The following is a 23,369-nucleotide window of genomic DNA, read 5'->3' on the forward strand; positions in this document are numbered from 1 at the left end:
TTTAGACTGTGGCTGCACTGTCCTTTCTCAGAGCAACATGACTTGTCAAACGCAGTTTTAACTATTAACATCACTAATTGCTGCTTTGCATCGTAATAACTGCTCAAACAGAACCTCGTTAGAGTTATTAGTTGCACCTGTGATTTTCCCACCATGACAAGTCGGAATGTGTGCTGGGAGAAAAAGTCTGTGAATCTAATTCATTTGGGAATGATTAAGAAACAAGAGTGCTCACATGCTATGCTAGCAAGGCTGTTAAGATTCAGGTTAGAAAGATTTATTCACAAACTAAAATGTTTTCTGGTTTGCAAAGCTGCATGACAGAAAAAATAGGAACCACTGGTTTAAATAAAGATGCACAAAATGTATTGATCTCAGAGAGGAAACTGGCTCATTGTAAATGTATGGTTTTAACAACTTCATTTGTTTATGCATTACCTCTGTTTATGAGACTATAGGTCTGCCTCTTAATGCTGTATGTTCTTCTGTGTCTCTCCCTCTGTGTCCCTATTTGTCTGTCTGTGTGGGCTTCGTCTGCTTTTCTTTTTGTTTGTATTTGCCACTCTGCCTCTGTAGTGTAATGGCTGAGGCTGTGATTTTTATCCTCCCAACATTCCAGTAAATACTCAGACAAAACGCAGCGCACTCCGAGGAGCCTCAGGCCAGGGCAATCAATCAGGGAGAAAACAACACAGAGATCAGGCTGTTTCTGCTCCATAAAACAGCCTTCAGAACAACAGCAGCCATTCAGTGTCTGGGATGTAGAATTAATACTCTCTCGCTTTCTCTTTCTGTATTTTTCTGCCATCCTCCCTCTCAATCACTATATCAAAAACTGCCGCAAATCCTGCGATGAGAGCTGTAAACATTATATGTGACTGTGCGTCTTCTGTACCAAATAATTTACCCAGCGGGTTGTTGGCACAACCAGTTGAGTTTCTCCTAGAAAACCTGGTTGTCAATGAGAGGCAGTGAATCTGTAACAACTCCAAACCAAAAACCAGAGCTTGAATCCTGAACCTTTGTAATGCAATGAAAGTCAGCAGAGTGTTTTCTTTACTTACAGGCTATAGGATCAGGGATAATGTTGTATAAATATTTGATGGTTTCCTAGCAGGGTCTTATATGGCTGAGAGAGTGCAGCATTAAGCTTGATGATCAAGGAGAACTTCAAGGCATGCTTTCACACATGCAATCACAAAGACACATGCACACACACACTCACACACACACACACACACACACACACACACACACACACACACACCGAACAGCATGCATGCAATCAGGTATGGCCAACATGCACATTAACGACAATGCACACACAAATATCCACATACACACACATATACAGCACAGACTGCTCTGTCTGTCTGTCTCTCTCTGCACTGCATTGGGTTTCACTTTCTCTGTGTGCTTGGTTTACAGATGTTGATCATGTCTCGCTGAGCTTGCACAGAAAAGACAGATTCTTTACATCTTTGAGACCACTGCTACTCTCACCCAGCAACTTCTTATACTTTGATAAAAAACTGTAGAAGAGCTTTGGGTACTGTATCTGCAGAAGCTGCTAACATTAGACGTTTTGCTTGGAAGACAGGAGAATCATTTTGTTTTAGCTCTGCCAAAATTGGTTATTAGAAACATTGTTAACAAAAGTCTCAAATATCATAATGTATTTCCTCTGTAATAGAGAGAGATTAGCACTGACACAGAGACTGTGTTAAATTGCTGAGCTGTTATGGCTGCCCCCTCTACACCTCTAAAAGAAAGTGTCCAAATTTTTCTCCATCTAGCAAGTGTGAAATGTCAGCCGGTGTATAATCTTACAGCAATCAACCCTACTGAGAGCAGAGAGACAAAGAGTGTTTTTCTCCTTCAGAGACGTATGCAGATGGCAGCTGATGTATGATATTAACCTTTGCTATCCTAACTCCTGTCTATACTACCCCCCCCCCCTCTCTCTCTCTCTCACACACACACACACACACACACACACACACACACACACATACACACACACATGCATAGCATACTAATTATATTGATCCACCTTTAGAGACAGCCCTGTCGTTTTTCTCCCTCCTGGTCAAAATCTGTGTGTGAGCAGTTAGGAAATGATGCAAGATCATCCCCTATTTTATTTCGTAAGTCAAGATATATCTTAAGCATGTAATAACTTTTCCTTAGCATCCCAAAGTAAGTAAACCTGCCATATGTGCAGCATATTTTACACAAATTAATTTGATAAATGTGTCAGTCCTCGAGTACTTTCCTCGGTTTGGATTGCTTGTCAGTGGCAACATTTTTTAGACAAATGGGCTCCTCGGTTTTAGTGTCGCTCCTCTCTTTGTCTACTGAATCGTCAGTTTTAGCGAGGAAGAAAAAAAGAGCAGAGGGAGGATGAGAGAGGAGGCAAAGTATAAAAACAAATTGGCGCAGAGGGATGAGAGTGAGATATCAAAAGACTGGATGGTGAGGGATGAATGAAATAGGGTATCAGACGTGCTGTGGTCTCTGAGGTCAAGGTCTATATCACTCTCTGCTTTTGAAACAACAACCACCACAACGAGCACCAGGGAGCCAGCCAATCTGGGCTACTGCATTGTTCACTATCTGCTGAAGAAAACAGCTTGGTCTCTCTCTTCCTCTCTCTCTCTCTCTCTTCCTCTCTCTCTCTCTCTCTCTCTCTCTCTCTCTCTCTCTCTCTCTGTCTCTTTCTTTCACACACACACACACACACACACACACACACACACACACACACACACACACACACACACACACTCACTCCTCACTTCATATCTGGAAAGAGAGAATAGAGCGTGTTCCTTATTGTCCCCTTAGTGGTGATGTGGGGGTGTGTGTTAGGGCTTGATTGTTACTGGTTTACATAAGGGTATTAAACTCTCGCATAGCCCTATCTATCTGAGCCAGGCAGATATATTTGTGTTGTGGCTCCTTTATGCATTTGTTATTTCCAAAGAGGATTGGGATGCACCAGTGGAAGAGAGGATAGATAGCCTGCTGATATTACCCTCTTCCTCTCTCCCTCGCTTCCTCCTTTTTCCTCTAAAAACCAAACTCTTGTGCGTTTGTGAGTGTGTACATGTGTATGATTATCTGTGTATGTGTGTGTTTCTGTGTTGCCTCCAGAAACAAAAGCGGGTAATTAATTAAAGAGAAGTGCACTTTGGCGCCATTGTCCTGTTCAACAACTATAACAGCATTCAGCAAAACAGCATTCAGTGATATTACTCGTAATAATAGCTGTTGTTTCAATCTGAAATGGTCTGAAATTAGGAATGTATTAGCTAAACATTGTGTATGCATTTAGCCAAACCAACAGAATGTGCAGAGAAAGGTTTACTGTCTATTTACAAGTCAGAAAAGAACATACTGTACAATGGTGTAAGTGGTGAAATGCATTTACACAAGTACTGTAGTACGTAACATTCTTCTCTTTACTCCAGTTTTACCATTTCTGTTAAATTTTTACTTTCTACTAACTTTTAACCCCTACTACCCCTTACTAAATAGTAACTAGTTACTTCAAAGGAGGGATTGAGATTTTGCATACAAAACAAATCAGCCTAAAAAGTATCATTCATTGTTGCATATTAAACCACACAGCAGTGTAGACAGTTGTTGAAATGAGCTAAATCTTGATCGGCTACAAGATTAGAAGTGTGTATACATCATACTGCATCAGTAATTATTCGCTAGTAATCAGCATCAATAACATATTACTTAGTGATGGTTACTTGTCCACTAATCAGTAGTTCCATCCCTGACTCCCACCACAAAGTGTCCTTGACCAAGATACTGAACCCCAAAATTGGTGTTTGAGTGTGTGAATGAGAATTAGTTACTGTTTCTGATGAGCAGCTGACACCTTGCGTGGTAGCTTCTGCCGTGTGTGTATGAATCTGTGTGTGAATGGATGAATGTTTTGTGTTGTAAAGTGCGTTAGAAGAAGAAATGGTTAGAAGACATTACATTATAGATACTAATCTCAGTAACACTTTGTTACTTTCACATTATGGGGGTCGGCTTGTTTGCTGCTAATCAGAAATTTGATTGAGGTTGACAGTTGCGTTTCTGTGGGTTCAATGAACAGACTCGTCCCGGGAGTGTTACTTTGCCACACATGTTAGCCACAGTTAATTCATTCATAAATTATTTGTTTTTTGTTCAGAGTTTGAGGGTGTGTGAACCTTGTGGCTGTGAGGATGGGACTTTATGAGTATTGCATGCAGTCACCAGAGCTATGCTGCTTATGGTCAGCAAATACCTCCAAACGTAACTTAGGCTGGTTGCCTGTTAAAACACAATCTTGTTTTTTGTCTACACGCGTTAATACAGAAAATCCAACGTGCAAGTGTGGAGGCCTTAGAATTGTTTAACAGCACATTTGATGGAGCTGTGCTTAGTATAAGGAAACCAATGTAACAAATAATTTAAATTGCTGTTGACTAATTAGGAAATTAGTGTAATTACTTTAAGGAGTAATTCATTATTTTTTTTATTAATTTGCCCAACACTGCCAGTAATATAAAATATAATAAAATAGCACCCTGAAAGTCCTCCTCACATATAAACGTTTTCTGATCTGATGCGAATATCAACAGCACGACATTGCTGTTTCAAGTATAAAACTGTTTTCTGATCTTACAGCATTTAGGTTTAGGTTTAGAAAAAGGGTTTGGGTTAAATTGTCATCATAGTTACAATAATAAACACATTGAACTCTGCAGGACCCTTTGTAATTGAGTATTTCTACATTGTGGTATTGCTACTTTCACTCAAGTAAAGGATGTTGATACTACATCCCCCACAGATGTATACACATGTATAAGAAATTACAAGCCTGAAATAAATTCTTAAATGCATCTTTAACATGCACATCCCCGAGATGGCAGCTGTTATTTTGAGAATTCCCCAATCTGCATGTGTCTGTGCACTTCGGAGGATCAGGCAGGAGAGGTTAAATCAAAGTGGAGTCAATAACTTCATCCCTCCCTCCTGGTCTGCTCGGCTGTGCTGCTGGGAACGCCTGCTGCTCGCTCTCTGGCTCGTGAAAGAGGAGGACAGGATGGGGTTCAACACTTTCACAAACACTAAGGGGGGAAGAGTCGTGCTGCTAATACAGAGGATGATCTAAGACACTGGCACACATATATAGAGTCACACATTTATCCAAACACACACACACACACACACACACACACACACACACACACACACACACACACACGGCAAGAGAAAGGCTTCCTCACTGTGTCTGAGAATGATAATGAGCTAAATTCTCTTTTCTCCCAACCTGAGAGCCTGAGTCCAGTCATGGCCACAGCCCCGGCTAAATCAATATCATCATCCATAATCTTTATTGTGGGATGAAACACAGCATAAATCAGCACAAAGCCCTTCACACATCCCTCTCTTTAGCAGCCTCCAATTGCATGCAGCACTCTCCTGGGCCGAGAACACTTTCTTTTCATTACAGAAGGGTCGTCTCCCTGTGTCTCCAGTCTCTGCAGGACCTGCTCATGCATCATATCAGATATTTGTTTAGAGGTTTTGATAGTGCTCTGTCTGCAGCAGGTGTGAAAGGTGAGCTGTTTATGAGGAATGCATTGTCCCTCTACCTGCAGGGGATTGGTGGAGTGGGATGATGTTTAAGTTAAATGTTCTTTGGAAAAATCAGAGTTTAAGCACGACACAAAAGTATGTGTGCATGTGTGTGTGTGTGTGTGTGTGTGTGTGTGTGTGTGTGTGTGTGTGTGTGTGTGTGTGTGTGTGTGTGTATTCCAACCCTACTCTCTTTGAGTGTGAGTGTGTGAGTAATGAGGTTTGGAAAAGAAAGCTTAGCCAAATCCTCTCATCACTCTTCACTCCTTCAATACCCAATCAGCAGGCTAATTCAATACCCAATCACAGGGCTAATAGCATCCAGCCGAGAGGAGAACCAATGAAAACTCAGCTAATGGACCTTGGGGAATAACTAGTTGGACAAAAAGTTAGTGCAAAAAGAAGGCATAATTTCTTTTTCTGTAAAGAAAATGTTCTGTCTAACGATCACAGTTGCCCCATCGCCTGCCACTATAGCTGTGAAGCAGAGGAAAAATCTCTCATTAAACTGTTTCAGACATTTGTGTCTACTCAAGCATGTCAAAGGGATCAGTGTGATACTACATTCAAAGCAGCTAAAATTAAACAAAGAGAGAGACTTTTGTCAATTCTCCCAGTATCTGAATTTAGTACTTGTATTATAAAATTACAGCCTTGTCTCAGTGTTATACTGTGCACAGCTCTATGACATTTAACATGCAAACAGATTCACATTTCCCTCACTCATTTCTCGTTCCGGAGCCGTGTATGGTGGGTGCATAAGTGCATGAGTCTGCAGGAGTGTCCCAGCCATTGTAGTGTCACAAATCCCCGCTTCCTGACATGCACTGAATAAACTGTCACAGGCATTATATAGTGTCTCCATAAAGCCTACCATCAAACAGTTACTACCTCCATCGCTTCAGTCCACTGCACCAACAACACAAACAAATCACACTGCGGTGCATCCCGGGGTTTTCAGGTGAGTGTGTGTTTGTGTGTGTGATACACTGTAAAGTGGGATTCATACATGACTGTGTTTTCTGATATGATCATACACCATATAACCTTCTATATCTTGCTTGGTTGCAATCCATATTGACCTCTCTTTCTCAAAATCCCTAAAGCTAAAAGCATTTCAGTGTGTATCATGGCAAATATACAGTTTCCTTCCTTTCCTTCTGTTTTCCATCCCTGCACAGTTTTGTGCTTGGTAACTAAAAGGGTGCATCAGCATCCACCACATTTATTTTCATGGTGTGATTCCAATGCTGATAATATAAGCACTATAGCGTCTATCTTAAAGAAAGAAAAATGGGAAATTTACTTTAAACACTGTCGAACAAAAGAGAAAATGTACACATTTCTGGGCCTTTTTTTGTTGGTGCTGATGTATTTATCATTACCCTTTAAAAGCATGGCTATGACTACAGGTCAGAACAGCTTACATGGAGTTAAATAATACAAAAAACTTTATCATACATATCAGATTAAAATTCTTAATGTCAAAGTTTAAGTGTGAACTCCTCACCATTTTCATTCCCATACAACAGCCAGAGAAATCCAGACGTCTCCTCCTTAAGTATCCTCAAAAGACCTGAGTGCAATGCAGCGACAAGAGATTTGACTTCTGATTTGACTTCAAATGCAGCATGTTGTGGCAGGAATATTATAGCAACATCCTGAGATATGTAGGAAAGCAGTGGACAAAGGCGAGTGTGTACACCATGAAAACAAATTTCAAAAAACAACCATAACAGCCTTAAAGGCATTGAACATCACACACTAATGATATACTGTAACAGTGAGAGAGTATGTGAGGAGGAAATTTCCCTTTAATCTTCTTCATGGCTACATCATCTTTTATTGGTGGACAAAGTGGATCTCAGCCTCCAGCCTTGGGTCCGTAGAAATGACAATTGATTTGCAGGTTATTTCCTGCTTCCTGTGAGCTAATTGAAATAAAGTGGGACGGTAGACTCAGGCTCTGCAGCATCTATCAATACTGCAGTTGTACAGTAGAGAGAGTCTCGTGCCTACTGCTGTGCCTTAACCAGTCCCACAGAATGTTTGTTTCATTGTTTGGCTCATCACCATGCCTATATTTCATGTGTGTTTGGGCTACCTGGTGTGTAAGCCACCTTTTAATGACTGTAGGTAAGCAAAGTAAGGCACAATGTATGGCTTGTGAGTGTATAGCTCTGTATGTGTGCTTGTGCTGGTTGTGTCATGTAGAGTCTGTAGTCACACACACACACACACACACACACACACACACACACACACACACACACACACACACACACACACACACACACGCTCATGCACACTGATTAGTGCATAGTGCCTTTTCTCATCAATTTAATTATGGTAAACATACTATAGATAAATATACAGTATCCAGCAGTGCACATCTGTCCAGACGTATGTACAGCAGGAGAGAGGGAAGGAGACAACTCGTTGCTCATGTATGGAAGCCAACAGAAGAATAAGTGTTGACGTGTGTGCATGCGTGTATGTGCAAGCTCAGGAGCTGCGTTTTTTATAATGTCCCAGCTGTCGTGAGCAGCTGGATTTTACACAGATTAAACTGGTGAGTGTATGGAGTCACATGTACAGTACAGTGCCCTCGCTTTCAGATCATTCACTGGAGGAATTTATCCCATACAAAATCTTTACCTACACTGCTGCAAGACCTGACAATTCACATGATCCAGGCTGCAGAAAGACTTTCTGCAAACACTGCATTCAGTTTGCAGATGCTTTTGTCCAACGAGACTTACAGTAATTTGATTTCAACTGCATCATGGCATCATCTGTAATAAAACACTGAGACCTTTTTTTGTTTTATGCACCATATTTTAGGAGAAAGCAAAGATTTCTCTAAATTGAATTTAAAATTACATTTTGAGAAAACAATAATTTAGAAAACCTTAATTTTATTTACCTTTAATTCCCTTAAACACAGCTCTTCCTTCCAAAGCTTTTCTCTCAAACCACAGTAATGGTTTCAGCCAGTGTCTTCCAATGGTCTAATCAAACTCTCGTTAGACTGCAAGATACACTGAATCATCATTAAATCTATCTGCATATTACCTGTGCTGCTACAATTAGCTATGAATCTCATTTGAATCTCATTTAAATTCCTCCTATGAATCTCAATTAAACATAGAGATTCAAATAAACAGGCATTCCATTGGCAATGTGAATGTGGATGTGTACACACTCACACACACACATACACACTCACACACACACACACACACACACACACACACACACACACACACACGCACACACACACACACACACACACAAACACACACACATTGCACCTGCTGTTATCATTGCTGTTGTTTTAAATGTGTTCAGTTTAATTAATTTGTTTTGATACTCAAGACAAATCCTTTACAAATCCTCATGTGGTAATTAACAATTATCGTACATTTAATAAGCACACTGAGATAATGAAACAATTAGAGAGAAACAAGCTGTTTAAAGATTGAAGCAGTGCTTTGAACTAGTGTATATGCTTTAATTGTCTTTCAGTGCCTTCCGACTTCAATGAGCTAGCAGATCATAATAAATGTCCTCACAGCTTACAAATCAAACACCCTTCAAAGCAGAATTACAAACCAATAAATTATTACTTGTAGAAAATATGAGCTTTCAATGGTGCTGTAATAACGAAACACAAACACACACACACACACACACACACACACACACACACACACACATACACACACACACACACACACATTGCCTCTCTCTCGTGTGTTATCACAGGGGCCAATTAGCGGGCCCCGGCTTTCTGCTCAGTTATGTGTCAGGGGACCTATAGGGAGCCCGCGAGGCTGCGAGAGGCCTCAGGGTAGCAGGAGAATTATCACTCTTTTCATCTCTCCGTCTCTTTTGCATCCTTGCAAACACATATCCACTATCCGCTCGCAGCAAGAGCCCTCTCTTTCTCTCCTTCCCTCTCTTGTTTTCTTGCAACTCAGGCCTCGAGAACAGCGAACAAAGGACGGTCCTGAACGTTGCAGTATGCAAATACTTCAAGCTAATTTACTCAGGTAAGGCGGCCAACGAGGTTCAATAAACATATGCATAACCTCCACGTGCAGATGAATCAGTCGATGGAGTTTACTCCTAAACTTTGATCCCCCTGAACTGTAAAAGCAGGACAACTTTGTGTGTGTGTGTGCACTTTTAGGTAACAGAAAGGCGAAGTCATCACAATACATGCTGATCAAAATCTGCGTCTATGTTGCACTCTGTAACGTGACTATTAGTGATGGAGTGTTCAGGGAGACCTAGCAGATTGCTGGAGCATGTGCTGGGCTGAGCTGTGTGTGTGTGTGTGTGTGTACTTGGTTACTGTGTGTTTGTTCTTGTTCAGAGTTTTATCCCAATCACTCTCCTTCCCACCCCCTCATCCCTCTTTCTTCCCTCTCATCCCTCTGTGGCCCCCTGCTGAGTGCCTGGTAGGTGGCTTACACACACACTCAAACACGTGCACACACACAGATAAACACACACACAGAAAGACAAAAACACACAGTAAGCCCTCCGCTGGCTGCAGATAGCTGTAGATCCTCTCTCTCTCCTCCACACCACAGGGAGGAGAAAAAAAGGGGATGACAGGAGAGGAAGACGAGAAAGAGGAGGAAGAGCGGGGTGGGGGGGTGGCAGAACAGAATAAGTGGACAGCTGTCCTCTGTCAAGCCTCCGTCAGCCTGTCTGTCTGCTACACTGTGGGCTGATATGTCTTTCTTTCTGGCAGGTGGCTGAAGACTTTGAGTCAGTACAACAAGCTGAAATGTTGTTCAACGATACCTAATCTTCCATCTGAGAGGAAGAATTAAGCCACAGGCAATAGAAAATCAAATCAAAAGGTTTTGGTTATGGGTTAGGAAAGTAATTATGACTGTAATAATGGTTACGTATAATGTGTCTATCCATTTGTTGCAGTTAGAATTCCATAAGTTGTTGGGGTTTTTTTTCTTTGTGTGTGTATTTGTGTGTGTGTGTGACGTCGACAGGGACAGAGACAGCAGAGTGGAGGCAGTAGATAAGATAAGTGCTCTTTATTTCTGACAGAGTCATTTAGCTGTGGATGAAGAGAAGAGAGGAGGAGAGGACAGGGAGGAGAGAGTTATAGTTATGGAGCTGTCGGAGGTTTGGGAGTGTTGAATGAAATGAGGTCCGGAGGAGCAGAGGGAAACAAAGGTGGAGAGGGAGGCGTCTACGTGACCTTGTAGTCACAGAAACAGACAGATGAGGGAGGAAAACCTGTTTCCTCTAAATCATGTGATGTGCTGTTCTTTTCCTCTCACTGTAACTCAGTTAACATGTCAGCCCACAGCCCACTTGCTATATCTCCCCTCTCTTCAGTCCACATCTCGAGATCACTGCCTTCCTCACTTCCTGTACCTGTGTTTTAGCACTAAGCTGTACCACACACTCACAGTATCTGTCTCTCTAACACACACACACAGTTTTGGAAGATGTTTCTTCGTGATATATTTGCTTGTATTGAGGCATCAAACTGCCAGAGACCTCCTGTCACACTGCCATTTTCTTCTCTCCTTTTCTGTTCCTTGTATGAAGAAAAGTATTTATTTTCATTTATCAAAGCCTTACACCCCTGAGAGAAGAAAAAATTGCAGTGTCTGCAATACTCAGTGTGTGTGTGTGTGTGTGTGTGTGTGTGTGTGTGTGTGTGTGTGTGTGTGTGTGTGTGTGTGTGTGTGTGTGTGTGTGTGTCGGGGGATCTGGAGCAATGCTGGGGGTTATTATGAAGAGACTCAGATGCGACAGGAGATTCCTCTGATTGGGAATAAAACACCATCTTATCTATTTAAATAAACCCCAGTGCAACTTCAACACACATACACACACACACTAAAAATAAGAAGGCCTATACAGAACGACACAAGAAAGTAAACACATTCACAGAATCACACAAAAAACTGCAGAGGCCGGCAAATCTATGCATGTAAACAAACACAGGAGCAAATTCACAAAGGGATTTGTAGTAATTAAATTGCAATGATCGCCCTATTTTAGCTTTCACTTTGAAGATGAAAACATAGCATTCGAGCAGAGACATAAGGAAAAACAGTCCTAATAGAACATGAAAAGAACATCTAATTATTCGAAGCAGAGTAGTTACTGTAGGAAGGAAAAATAATATAAACAAATAAAAAAGGTTTTATGCAAACCTCGGCAGAATAATGCAGAGGAATCAACCAAAGCTCCACAAATCTCCTGAAACTTTGATTTTGGATCACCGGTGGACTACTAGTGAGCTGCACTGTGATCAACCTGACCTCCGACACTAACCTACTGATCTCTGATCTCTGGCTGACCAGAAGGGCAGAACCTGTACTTGACCTGTGACCTTGTGGCATCTTTAATAACCAACCCTCCCCCCTGCAGGAACGCACAACAACTGCGCACATGTCAATAAGACAAGAGACATGCAAAAGATGGATGCAGCAGAGCCATATGTGTGTGTTTGTGTGTGTTTGTGTGTGTGTGTGTGTGTGTGTGTGTGTGTGTGTGTGTGTGTGTGTCTATGTGACAGTAAATAGTGAGAGGAGAAACAGTGATGTATGTAGGGTCTGCAGTCTGAGGCTGCAGATGTTCACCCCAGGTGGTCTGACGCTAATAACATTCCACATTTTACAGGCCCTTTAATTCACTCGAGATAAAGCCACATAAAATATACAGTACAGAACACTGTGATGCACCTATCAGCGCCACAAAGAAATCTGACTTTTAAATGTACTTTCTCTTAATTGAAATGTTGCTGTATTCTATTTAAAACGTCTTCAGATAAATCATTCTTGATTTAAGCAATATTATCAATATGTAGCAAACGCACAGATTATTTGCTGTTTTTACACTAAAGAACTGACAGTAAGGTATAATTATAGATCGCAACCCATCGTGGACATTATGTGATCAATATATGATATGTAATATTGTATAATATGTATTTTAAAATGTCCAAATTTACCACCATGCACTGGAATGTAATTTATTTAGGAGTGAACAACGCACTTCACCTGCAGCTTCCTCAGGTTCAGGTTATATAATATGATATTAAACATGGATTATACAAGAACCTTTGAGTGTGATTAACTTTTGATTTATTACTCTGAGCAAAAAAAGGGCACATTGCATTTTGCGACAATTATCTACATGTATTGTTACAGTCTGAAGTAGAAATAAATATTTCTTTTGACAATTCACTTCCACTTTTTTAAAAAAAGCGTATGTGTGTTTGAAGGTGATAAAATGACCAACAGAGAAGTCAACGTGGCAACTTTGTATAGGCCAGACGTTATGTTCACACATGCCAAAAGTGAGCATGCTGGTGCTTCTCCTTTCCCCGTGTCTCCTCCCTCTCTCCCCCCTTTTCTGTCCCCATACTTGTACCAACCTTGAACCGAAGCAGATGAGAAAGAGGGAGATGAGGGCGTCGCAGCGCCCTTCCTAAGTCACATGTTTATAGTGAAAAAAAAAATAAAAAAAACAGATGGCGCTAACTTGTTCAGGGAGTAAATCAAATTTCATTTTTTCATTCAGATTCACTGCACAAGCTCTCAGGTGCAATTACTACCATCTGTTTCTTTTTATCAATAGAAATAATCAATAAACAAAATCCAATCTTGAATAAAAATGTGTTTTACTATTGTTATATGTGACCTTATAGACCATAAAGTAACAAGATAGAAATAAGTACGAAAAATGAATTTGTGTAATGTTTCACAAGAATTAAAAGATAATACCCACTAACATAAAAAAACATGTTATGGAGCTTTTACATTACTGTTAAACTAACTAGAAAGCAAAGAGACAATGTACAGACTCACAGTTTCGGTCCTCTCCTCTGGAAAAATTCAATATTTTCCCAAGCTAGACAGTCTTTGGCAATACTTCACATACCACACAAACACACACTAACAGTCACAGTGTTGACTTTGTATTCTAGTGCAGTTAATGTGTACACAGTATATTTCTCTCCCCAGAATAGCTGCTCCAGTCACAGGCTGCAGACACAGACAGCAGGGTCCTGCCTCTGTTGAACACACCATTAATATACACACGCACACACACACACACACACACACACACACACACACACACACACACACACACACACACACACACACACACACACACATTGCCATAAGATGTCTTTTGGCACAGTTGAAGTAAGCCATTCATTTAAAATATAATAAACATCAAACACCCCCTCAAACATGTACAGAGTGAGAGCTGATTCCTGATATTTTGTTATATCTCTGCAGCAGGAAACCTGACTGACTCTAACTTCTCTCTGTGGTCTCATTGTAAAGACACCTTTAGTCAGTTAGTGACCGCTGTCTTTAGCGAATGAGAGTTCAGACTGTAGGAAAAAAAAACATAAACCACAGCTTGTCTCCTTCCCACTCCTCTCGTCTTCCTCTGACTTCGTCTTCTTACAGCCCATTAGAAGTGGGCTGTTTTTTTTTTTTCTTTTTCCCCCAGTTTTTGTCATGAATCTTTAATCAGCCCTTTCAAGTGAGTGGGCAGGCTGAGACTCTGCAGAGCGCTGACCTGAGCTGCTGAAACACACATTCCGATGTAACTTATACAGATGCTGCACAGGTTAGACACCATTCACTCTCTAAGACTTGTGTCGGCAGCTAAGTCTCACAGATGTGTGCTTTGTCTCATTTTCTATTCCAGCAGGTCAAAAGGACAAGAATAAACAAACCCTGTCCATCTACACACTATTACTGTTATAAAATTCCAGCATTGTTTGCTATCTGGAATAGCTGCATGCAGAGCCTTCGGTGAGTTTGCTCTCCTGTTTAGACTGAGAGGAAATCCATCGGCAGGAACCCGAGAGTGAGGGAGAGAAAGAGAGAGAGAGAGAGAGAAAGAAAGAGAGAAGTGACGGTTGGGTATGTAGAGTCTCTGCATCTCTTTCTCTGTCATGACACAAATGCATTTGCTTGTGCAGGCGTGCACTCAGCTGCACACTCACAATCACACTCACACAGACACACACACCTCCAACAGTAAATAAAGCAGTGCAGTCAGGTCACAATCACAGTAAACCACACAAACAACTACCATCTGTCTCTTTGTCTCTGCCTGTAGGAGTCAATGAGCCTCACTGGCAACAGTTCATACTACACTGCCCAAACACAATAACATTCAACATCATGTTTTTTAAAAAAAAAAAGAAAGTATAAAATAACTGTGAAGGGGTACGGGCTATTCATTATTCCTCTCCCTCTCTCTTATCACTCTCTCGTTTCCTCTTTGCCCGACTCCGTCCCTCCTCCTCTTCCTGTAAATGAGTGATTTATCAGCCTTAATTGCTGGCAGTGGTTCATGTGGTCATGTGACCGCAACATGACAGCATGTGATAAATACACCCTGAAAATTAAACCCTGCTTTGCAAACAGAAACACGCATTGCTTGCATCGCATCTGCAGAGCGAGAGTGTATTCGGATACTGACAAAAATAGAAACGGTCTAATAAAAGCATTGCTTTAAAAACAAAATCTCAGCTCACGATGTGCTTTAAAGGCAAAATGTTATCGTAATAAAAGACATTTATCAAAGTGAGGCAAAGGGCAAAGGGGGGAAAATGTACAATCAATAATGATAGACCAAGTAAATCTATTGTTATAAGGTGTTTCACAAAGGTGCCACATAAACACCAAATGGGGGCATATACACACACAGCCTACAGTAGAATCTATCACTCTAGCTCACATGTGTTTCCTCCTCACAGCGTTCAGCAGCAGGATGCTGACTGAAGGGCCTGCAGTGCTCAATTCATGCATCTTATTGTTACATGGAGCCAGTTCTCAACCAGTGACCTTTTTATTCACTGCACTATACATTGTTAAAATAATGTATGAGGTGTCTCAGCCAAAGCCACTTCATTGTACACAACATACACAACAGAGGTATGTGTGTGTGTGTGTGTGTGTGTGTGTGTGTGTGTGTGTGTGTGTGTGTGGTTTACATGGATTTTGTGTAAAAGAGACTGAATGTGAATGCAGAGAAGCAATGTACAAGTTTGATGTTAAGAAAACCAACAAAAGCATTAAAAAAAGCACAACATGTGTGTGTACGCAAGTGTGTGTGTGTGTGTGTGTGTGTGTGTATCTAGTGACATGGAACTGATAGTCACACATTTAAGTAGAATTTTGCGTGTTGTGATAAAAGTAGATTCACATTATCAGTAGTGCAGTGTATGTCCTGTCGACATGCTTGTGCTCTTTGTATAGACCGGCAGTAAAACACATTTATTGCCGTGCTTTTTCTGCTGTCATGTGACGAATGCTTTTTCTACATGTGGAGTCATCTGGAGTTATGTGTGCTTAAAATTGTAAAACAGGAAAAGGAATGTTAAATTAAGTTGAACAAAGAAACAAGAAAAGGACAGCAATAAAAATATATAGACATATAGATGAAAATACAAAGCAAAATATGACAAAAGTTGATAGTTCTGGAAATTCTACTTTAATCTTGTATTCAAATCTATTTTTTTCTATTCTGTTTTGCTCCTCAGTTGCTTTTTGATTATAAAGATGTAAAATCGAACAGCCGATGAAGCTTAGAATCAGATTTTGACCACACAAGTCTTTTCTAAATTATTATGAAAAACATGCGTGAGGTGAACTTTATTGTTGTCTGTTTTTTGCAAGAAAACATTAATATCTAAATTGCAATCCACAAATTAGCTGTTTAGATTCAAATCTGATAACTTATGTAAATAAATTTTATCCCTGTTATAACTGTGAGCCACCGCCATATTACTGCCACACTAATCTCTTTTCCTGATGAAACACAAAATTCAGGAAGATAGATTGAGAGGGTAAGAGGGTACGAGTTCATCTGGATAATATATACAACAAGCTAACTTTACCACGTGGTCCAGCAGACCTCTGTCAGACCAGCATAACGTCTGATAAAAGTCAACTTTAACCCGGCCCGGTTCAATGTGTAAAACCAACAGCACAGAGAAACAAACTCAACAACACACAGTTTGGGAATTTCATGTGAACTTGTGGAAGCCATTGTTACGTGTGTGTGTAGGATCAGAGTGTGTGTGGGATCAGAGCCGCTGACCTCGGGTCCAGAAGAGGAGTTGCTATTAGTATGCAGATATATAAATTCCACCATCCGTGCCCACTATCCTTCAAACCCCTCCTCTCCAAAACAGTGACAGAAAGCTGAAACTGAAAACCAATGACACTGAAAAAACCCTGACTGTGTAAAAGAAAATCTGTCCTTGAAAAAATTTCATGAAATCATAAGATTGTCACTGCAAAACACATCAGAAAACAAAAAAATATATTTTTAATATCTGTTTAATTTTTCAGTGGAACTTTTTTTCAGTGTCAGTACAACTTTTTCCAAGTATTTAAATTCCAATGTTCCTTATAATATCACTGTTTACCTGCAACAACATTTGACCTCTGCAGGAGTTGCACTAATAATGAGACAAGATGATTTCACAGTTTGGACAATAACAGAAGCATGCATTGAGAAAGTGTATTGTATATTTTTGCAGGTTTGCATATTGCATATATGAATGCTTGTGTATTAAAAAAGGTAACTGGGGGGGGTGGGGGGGGGGACAGCAGAGTGACTCCAGCACCTCTGCACCTTCCCTACCTCCTCCTTATTTATTTGTCTGTATTAGTTAGCTCCTTCTCAGCACTTAAAATTAATGTCATCCAGCAGAAAATAGTGGCTGAAAGCTAAAATTCAGCACTTTCCCAGCAGCCTGGTTATTTATCAAGCTAACAAGGAGAAGATGCATCCCGTTTCAGCCGGGCCCAGGAAATATGTGCCATTAAAGCCCAGAGCTAGTGTTTGAGAGCCAGGGAATAAAAGTGAGGGTGTCAGGGAGAGGGGATGGACGGCATCGGCAGCAATATGGATGCAGAGAGGCCAGCAGACACATTTATTTAAGGAACAATAGATACACTTGAGTAGAAGCATGAGAAGTGAGAGGAAACCCACATTCTGTCTACCAACGGCATAGCCACAATGCATATTCTGCATGTGCTGCATGTGTGCATATGAAGTGCTGATTCGCTCATGGCTATAAAAGACAGTCCTTTAGGGGATACAGAAGACATAGTTTGGAGCTTTGAATAAATCATGTGCTGCCAGAGTGAGCTTAGCACTAATTTTCTCTTTAGGAGCAGAGTGTTGAAACACGTCCTGAGGACTGTTAGTATTGTGCCGTGTTAACATCTCTGTAGCATCAGGAGCTAACGCCGGAGTGTTGGAATTCAATTAGACACTGGGTGCAACGTTGAGCATCTAGCATTGGGCAGTCACCGCAGGGAAGGGTGAGGAGGGGATGGCGACACGAGGGGACGGGGAAGTGTGTGTGTGTGTGTGTGTGCTCGTTTGTGTGTGTGTGTGTGTGTGTAAGGAGAAGGAGGCTGCGGGCAAGAGGAAGGCCCTGGGCTGCTGGCTGCGGTGATTCAGGGGAATACATTATATCACACTAACCTCCGGCTGATCACAAGTTCCTCTCTCAATCATGCTGTGAACACACAGTCGCAACCTGAGGACAACAGTGGCTCTGAGGCTCACACACACACACACACACACACACACACACACACACACACAGACACACACAGACACAGTGGTAACAGCTTTACAACTAATTATGTTTGAATAAAACAACACAATCCAGGCTTAAACAACTGAAACATCGGAGAGAAAATTGTATATTAACATAAGATGAAAACAGGAGCGGGTTGATGTTTAGAGGTTTTGCTCGAGGGTGCAGTTTTCTCCTCAAGTATCATTTATTCTGTAGTTTAGAATAAAGTAAGAACACATAACAAGTTTTTAAAAACAATCCAAATTTGTACACAGTGTTCAGTTTGTGTATCTTTACAACTGCAGAGAGAGAACAGTTTTTTCTCTTTTTGTTATTTTTAATCCACACCCAATCCTATACCCGTCCTCTCTTTTTAGAGCAGGCCTAGTAATGAGCACACATCCTGTTCATATCCTCCCTGTCATTTGGATTTTCTGGAGTGAGGGATGACGTCTGTGTCACTATCAAGACTGTAACAGAGTAACGAGTCTCAAACTGAGCAGCTAGTAGTTATATATATATATCCCAGGCAGTAAATGGATAGTGAAGTGTGCCAAACTGGGGATGGAGCAAATCCTTGTCGCTGCAGAATACAAAAGACCCTAATGCAGCTGCAGTGTGTTATAAGTGACAAATCAATGTTTGAATTAAGTGTGTGATACAGCAATATTTATTGCTCATCATTTGAAATCATATTGTGGAATTTTGCTTCAATATCAAAAATTGTAATATACAGTTTTGTTGACTACACTGATGCTGTTAAGTTAGATAACCTCAACCCCCTGGAGTATTTTCTGGGAAGTTCAAAATGCTCCAGTTTGATTACCATTAGCATGAAGTCCAGTGTGATACAAAATTAACTAAACAGATATCATGATATACATCAATATCGATCTTCTGCCTAGTCTATATTTATATATATATATATATATTTTTTTTTATGTACAGCCGATAAGTCCATGCTAGCGCTTAATTATATGTTCTCTTTCTTCCTCTTTCTTACACTCTCATACACCTTGATGTGTCTGCGTGCATGTGCGCATGTGTCCTTCCTCCTCTGCCGTGTCTACAAAACCTGACCTGCCCGCTGTCAGCCACAGAGGCACCTTGCTCTCCTCCCTCCCCGAATGGCCAACTCACCCCGTCACCATGAGGGGAAGACAAGTAGGAGGAGGAGGTGGATGGAGGGATGTTGGGGGATAACGGTGGAAGAAGGAAAAGTGGGGGTTGAGGTGTAGGGGGGAAGGATCGTGGAGGCGTGGTGGGTGGGTGGGGGCTCTGAAGCTTCCTCTAATGTGCCCTCTCCACTCCCCTGCATGTGACCTCAGAGCTCCTGACAGCCAGAAAGTGCTGAAGCATGCAGGTGTCCTAACGCTGCAGCCACACACATGCAAGCGCACGAGCACGTGTTCCACTCTCACACACAAACGCAGGTGTCCTACCTTAGCAGCCTGCATTCTGTCATATTTTTTTTAACTCTTTCATCCCCTCCATCCTCGCTGTGTCAGTACCATCCCGAATAAAATTGTGCGTTATGCTGTCAACTGTATTACTGTCTATCTCTTACTGGTCAACAAATAAAAATGGACATCGGTGGAGTGCATATCAAAGGCAAAACAAGCATGTGCTTCACAATGCTGAGCACATGAGGAAAGTAGAGTATACTGTCTGCTGCACAGTAAAATTAGCCGATGCTGATGCTGTAGTTTCTTCTGTCCAGCCTCTCGACTGTACAGTGTAAAACCTGAGGTGTCCAGAGAGTGTCCTGTCCTGTCTGTGTGTGTGTGTGTGTGTGTGTGTGTGTGTGTGTGGGGGGGGGGGGGGGGGGTTAGGGTTAGAGAGTTGTATTACAGTGGTGATGAGTCGCCTGGCTGCAAGGCTGATACCTCAGCAGCACCCAGCATTGACCAGGCCTTTAAATAAAGCCTTCGATCCTCCAGCAGCAGAGAAGGTCACCGCCTTCCTCTGGTTACCCTGCCTGTCTGTCTGCATCCACGGACAGGAGCCCTCCTACCATCCCTTCCTCCCACCCTTTCTTCGCCTCCTCACCTCCTTCGGTTCTCTCACCCTCGTGTGCGTGTCTGCATTCAAATCCAGGTGACTTCCTTTCGTCAATCCCTCAACTCCTTCCCTAACTTTGCCTCTATCCCTTCCATTCATCCTTCCTGTTGTCAGTGCACAAAAAAACTAGCCCTCGCTTTGCCTTGCTCACTCCATCATCCCCCGCCATCCACTGCAATCCTACCATCCGTCCATCTGCATGTCAGCCAGAAATAAAAAATAATGTACAGCGTTTATCTCCGCAGAGAGAGCTGAGAGAGTGAAGTTAGGTCAAAGGGTCAGGACAAAGGTTTTGGCCTCATCCCATGAGCACTGCACATGTCACCCTCCTGTCAATCAAGCAGCACTGTCAAAGCAAAGCCTCAAAACAGAGAGCTGTATAACATCGCACAACAAATGTTGAGAGAGCGTTTGATGGTCACAGAGCTAAATATGAAGCGAGGAAAAAAAAAATCACCTAATAATGAAACCTCCCCTTGTGTCTGCTGTCCCAAATGAGTGCTTCCTTATTAAATGAAACCAATATAAACAAGTGGTTTGGGGTTTTGATTTCACACAGAAGAAAGATACAACAATCTTACTTCATGTCTGAGGCACTATAAAAAAACTTTTGCCTGATTCATACAAAAAGTGAAAATATCAAGATGTTGTACGGCTACAGATGTAAGGCTCCTGTTTGAATAGTTTGACCGTGTAGACAGATTTTATACAAATTGTCTGAATTAAGAAAAGCAGGAAAGAGAAAATGTGAATTTTGTAGTTACTATTCATGACAGCTGAACAAAAAAATAGTTCAGTATTAGTTCAGTAATAGTAATAGTATTTTTAAATATTAAAATTTATGCAGCAATGACAGTATTTACAGTATAAGCTGTATATGTTGTAGTATATCTCAAAAGTTTTGCTTGGATGCAACCCTTCTTTTTTATAATATAAAGTGGGCCGTGGGGCTGCAAACTTGAATCAAATTTTATGTCCAAAATTTTGAAAATGTAAATGAAATAAATGATATAAAATACTGAAATTAATTCTGACAACATCATTGTAATGGATCAATTACTGAACACAGTTTTACAAACAGCTCATTGTAATATTATGTGCTGTATTTTAATGCAGCAGACATGAAATTTCAATCGTCAGACTTCTGCAACACTAAACTATTTGATGCAGTTTATGTTCTGTTTTATTTTGACATTAGTGGTAAATATTTTAACGGAGGTAAATGAATTTGTGTAGTCAGGTAAATGAGTGTTGAAATTTAAAGACTGAACGGGGTGAGTTACCTCAGACTCCAGGGTGATAGGACGGAGAGGTCACAGCTCTCGATCACAGATGGAGGAATTTTCTTGATGTCCTGCAAAGACAGGAAACAGAACTGTATTATAAAAACCCACAACACAGGAAACTGTAGACAAGACATACTTTGAACGTTGAGTAATCACAAAATGGAGCATGAATTTAAAGAAAAGTGACTCGATGGAGAGAGCAAAGATAATAATTAAGTCCTGAATCACTGGGGATAGAGTGTAATATTAGTCCTTTTAAAAAAACAATACAACTTATTTAATAATACATTTGTGGCAGTTGTATTTTGTCTAAAATTGAGCTGCAAGTTGAATTCATAAAATGTTATCAAGGAATTTGGAATTCTAGTCCTAAATACTTAAATTCAAGGCAAATAATCTATATAAAGAGTTCAATGATTCAGAATAACAATTGCAGAGCTGTAGATTAAGATACAGGCAGCAACAAACACAAACAAACAACACAAAAACAAAACTTCAGTCAAATAAAATCAATGGAACATTTCAATCAATCATATATCAGATATTAGATTTAACTGGAAGGTTTGGATTTGTTTTGTAATTTGGCTGATACATTTTATGTGCCTCATTTTCCAACACATGGATACAGATGCACATTCTCACACACACACACACACACACACACACACACACACACACACACACGGATTGCAGTGTATTTCAAAAGCAAAATCAATACACCTAAAAAGTATATTATATAATATAATATATATAAAATTTTCTGGTTATAACATTAAGTTTGATAATACACCATTGTTTTTATAACTACCCCATCCTTCATTAAAACAAACTTCAAAATGTAGGTGCATTATTTAAAATAATATTAAATGTATTAGTTCATAAGTAACTGAAATTAAACATCCGATCGGTCATTTCATGTTATCACATTCATTTCGGGTGTATGCATGTCTGACAGCAGCATATTCACACATTCAAGCGTGTGAACACAGCATATGCACACAAGTCAGCATTATATGAACACACATCAGGGACGACCGCGGATAAAGAAAATCTGGTAAATATATAAAGAGACGAATCATCCTGAAAAACTTTCCGCTGGGCTTTGGTGAGAAATGAGGCAAAGGAGTGACCAAGTATATTAATGCCCCTCAATCCATCTTTAAGCAACAATGAGAACCATTCATTTCCGTGTAATCCGATTCACACTGTGGTCAAATGGACTTTGACCCATTCAGCTACATAGGAGCTCCCAGTGACAGACCTACAGCAGAGAGAAGTCTGCCGTCACCTGGAAAATACTCTCAAACATCCACATGGGCAGACCGGCCTCTCAGATGTATCTAAACTCTGTTGAGAATTGACAGTTTCAGCTTCATTGAAATGAATCTGCACATAATTACACATACCTATAGGTGAACACGAACAAAGAGCTTGATAAACACACACACAAACAGGGGCCAGAACAGAGGAACATTTACACACACGTAGGCATGTACTCCCACACACTCACTGTGCACACATACTTACACATGTGTCTGTGCTCTGTGTGCTAATTCAAACAAGCACACGCACACACCCCCACACACACACTGGTCTTGATACAGGGGAAGTGAGGTCCACGTGCAGAGGGCTGCTACATGGCAGCAGTGTGTGGGGTCAAGGCCTTTCCCAGGTACAAATGAAAGGGAGAGGGGAGACTTTGGAAGAGTTGAACAACACTGTGGGTCACCTTGCCTGGCAAAGAGATCAATGTCTGTTTG

The 23,369-nt window shown here is 40.9% G+C and overlaps 1 protein-coding gene across 1 annotated transcript in view; it reads right to left on the reverse strand.

Annotated features, from left to right (window-relative positions):
- The window catches only part of LOC127353081 (transcription factor Maf-like), a 52,963-nt gene that overhangs the window by 22,207 nt on the left and 7,387 nt on the right, over positions 1–23,369 (reverse strand). The window contains exon 2 of the mRNA XM_051382062.1: positions 21,607–21,677. Within this exon, the coding sequence (XP_051238022.1) occupies positions 21,650–21,677 (28 nt within the window). The 3' untranslated portion in view covers positions 21,607–21,649. The remainder of the gene's footprint in view (positions 1–21,606; positions 21,678–23,369) is intronic.

Source organism: Dicentrarchus labrax, unplaced genomic scaffold (assembly GCF_905237075.1).
Source record: "Dicentrarchus labrax unplaced genomic scaffold, dlabrax2021, whole genome shotgun sequence".
NCBI lineage: Eukaryota > Metazoa > Chordata > Actinopteri > Moronidae > Dicentrarchus > Dicentrarchus labrax.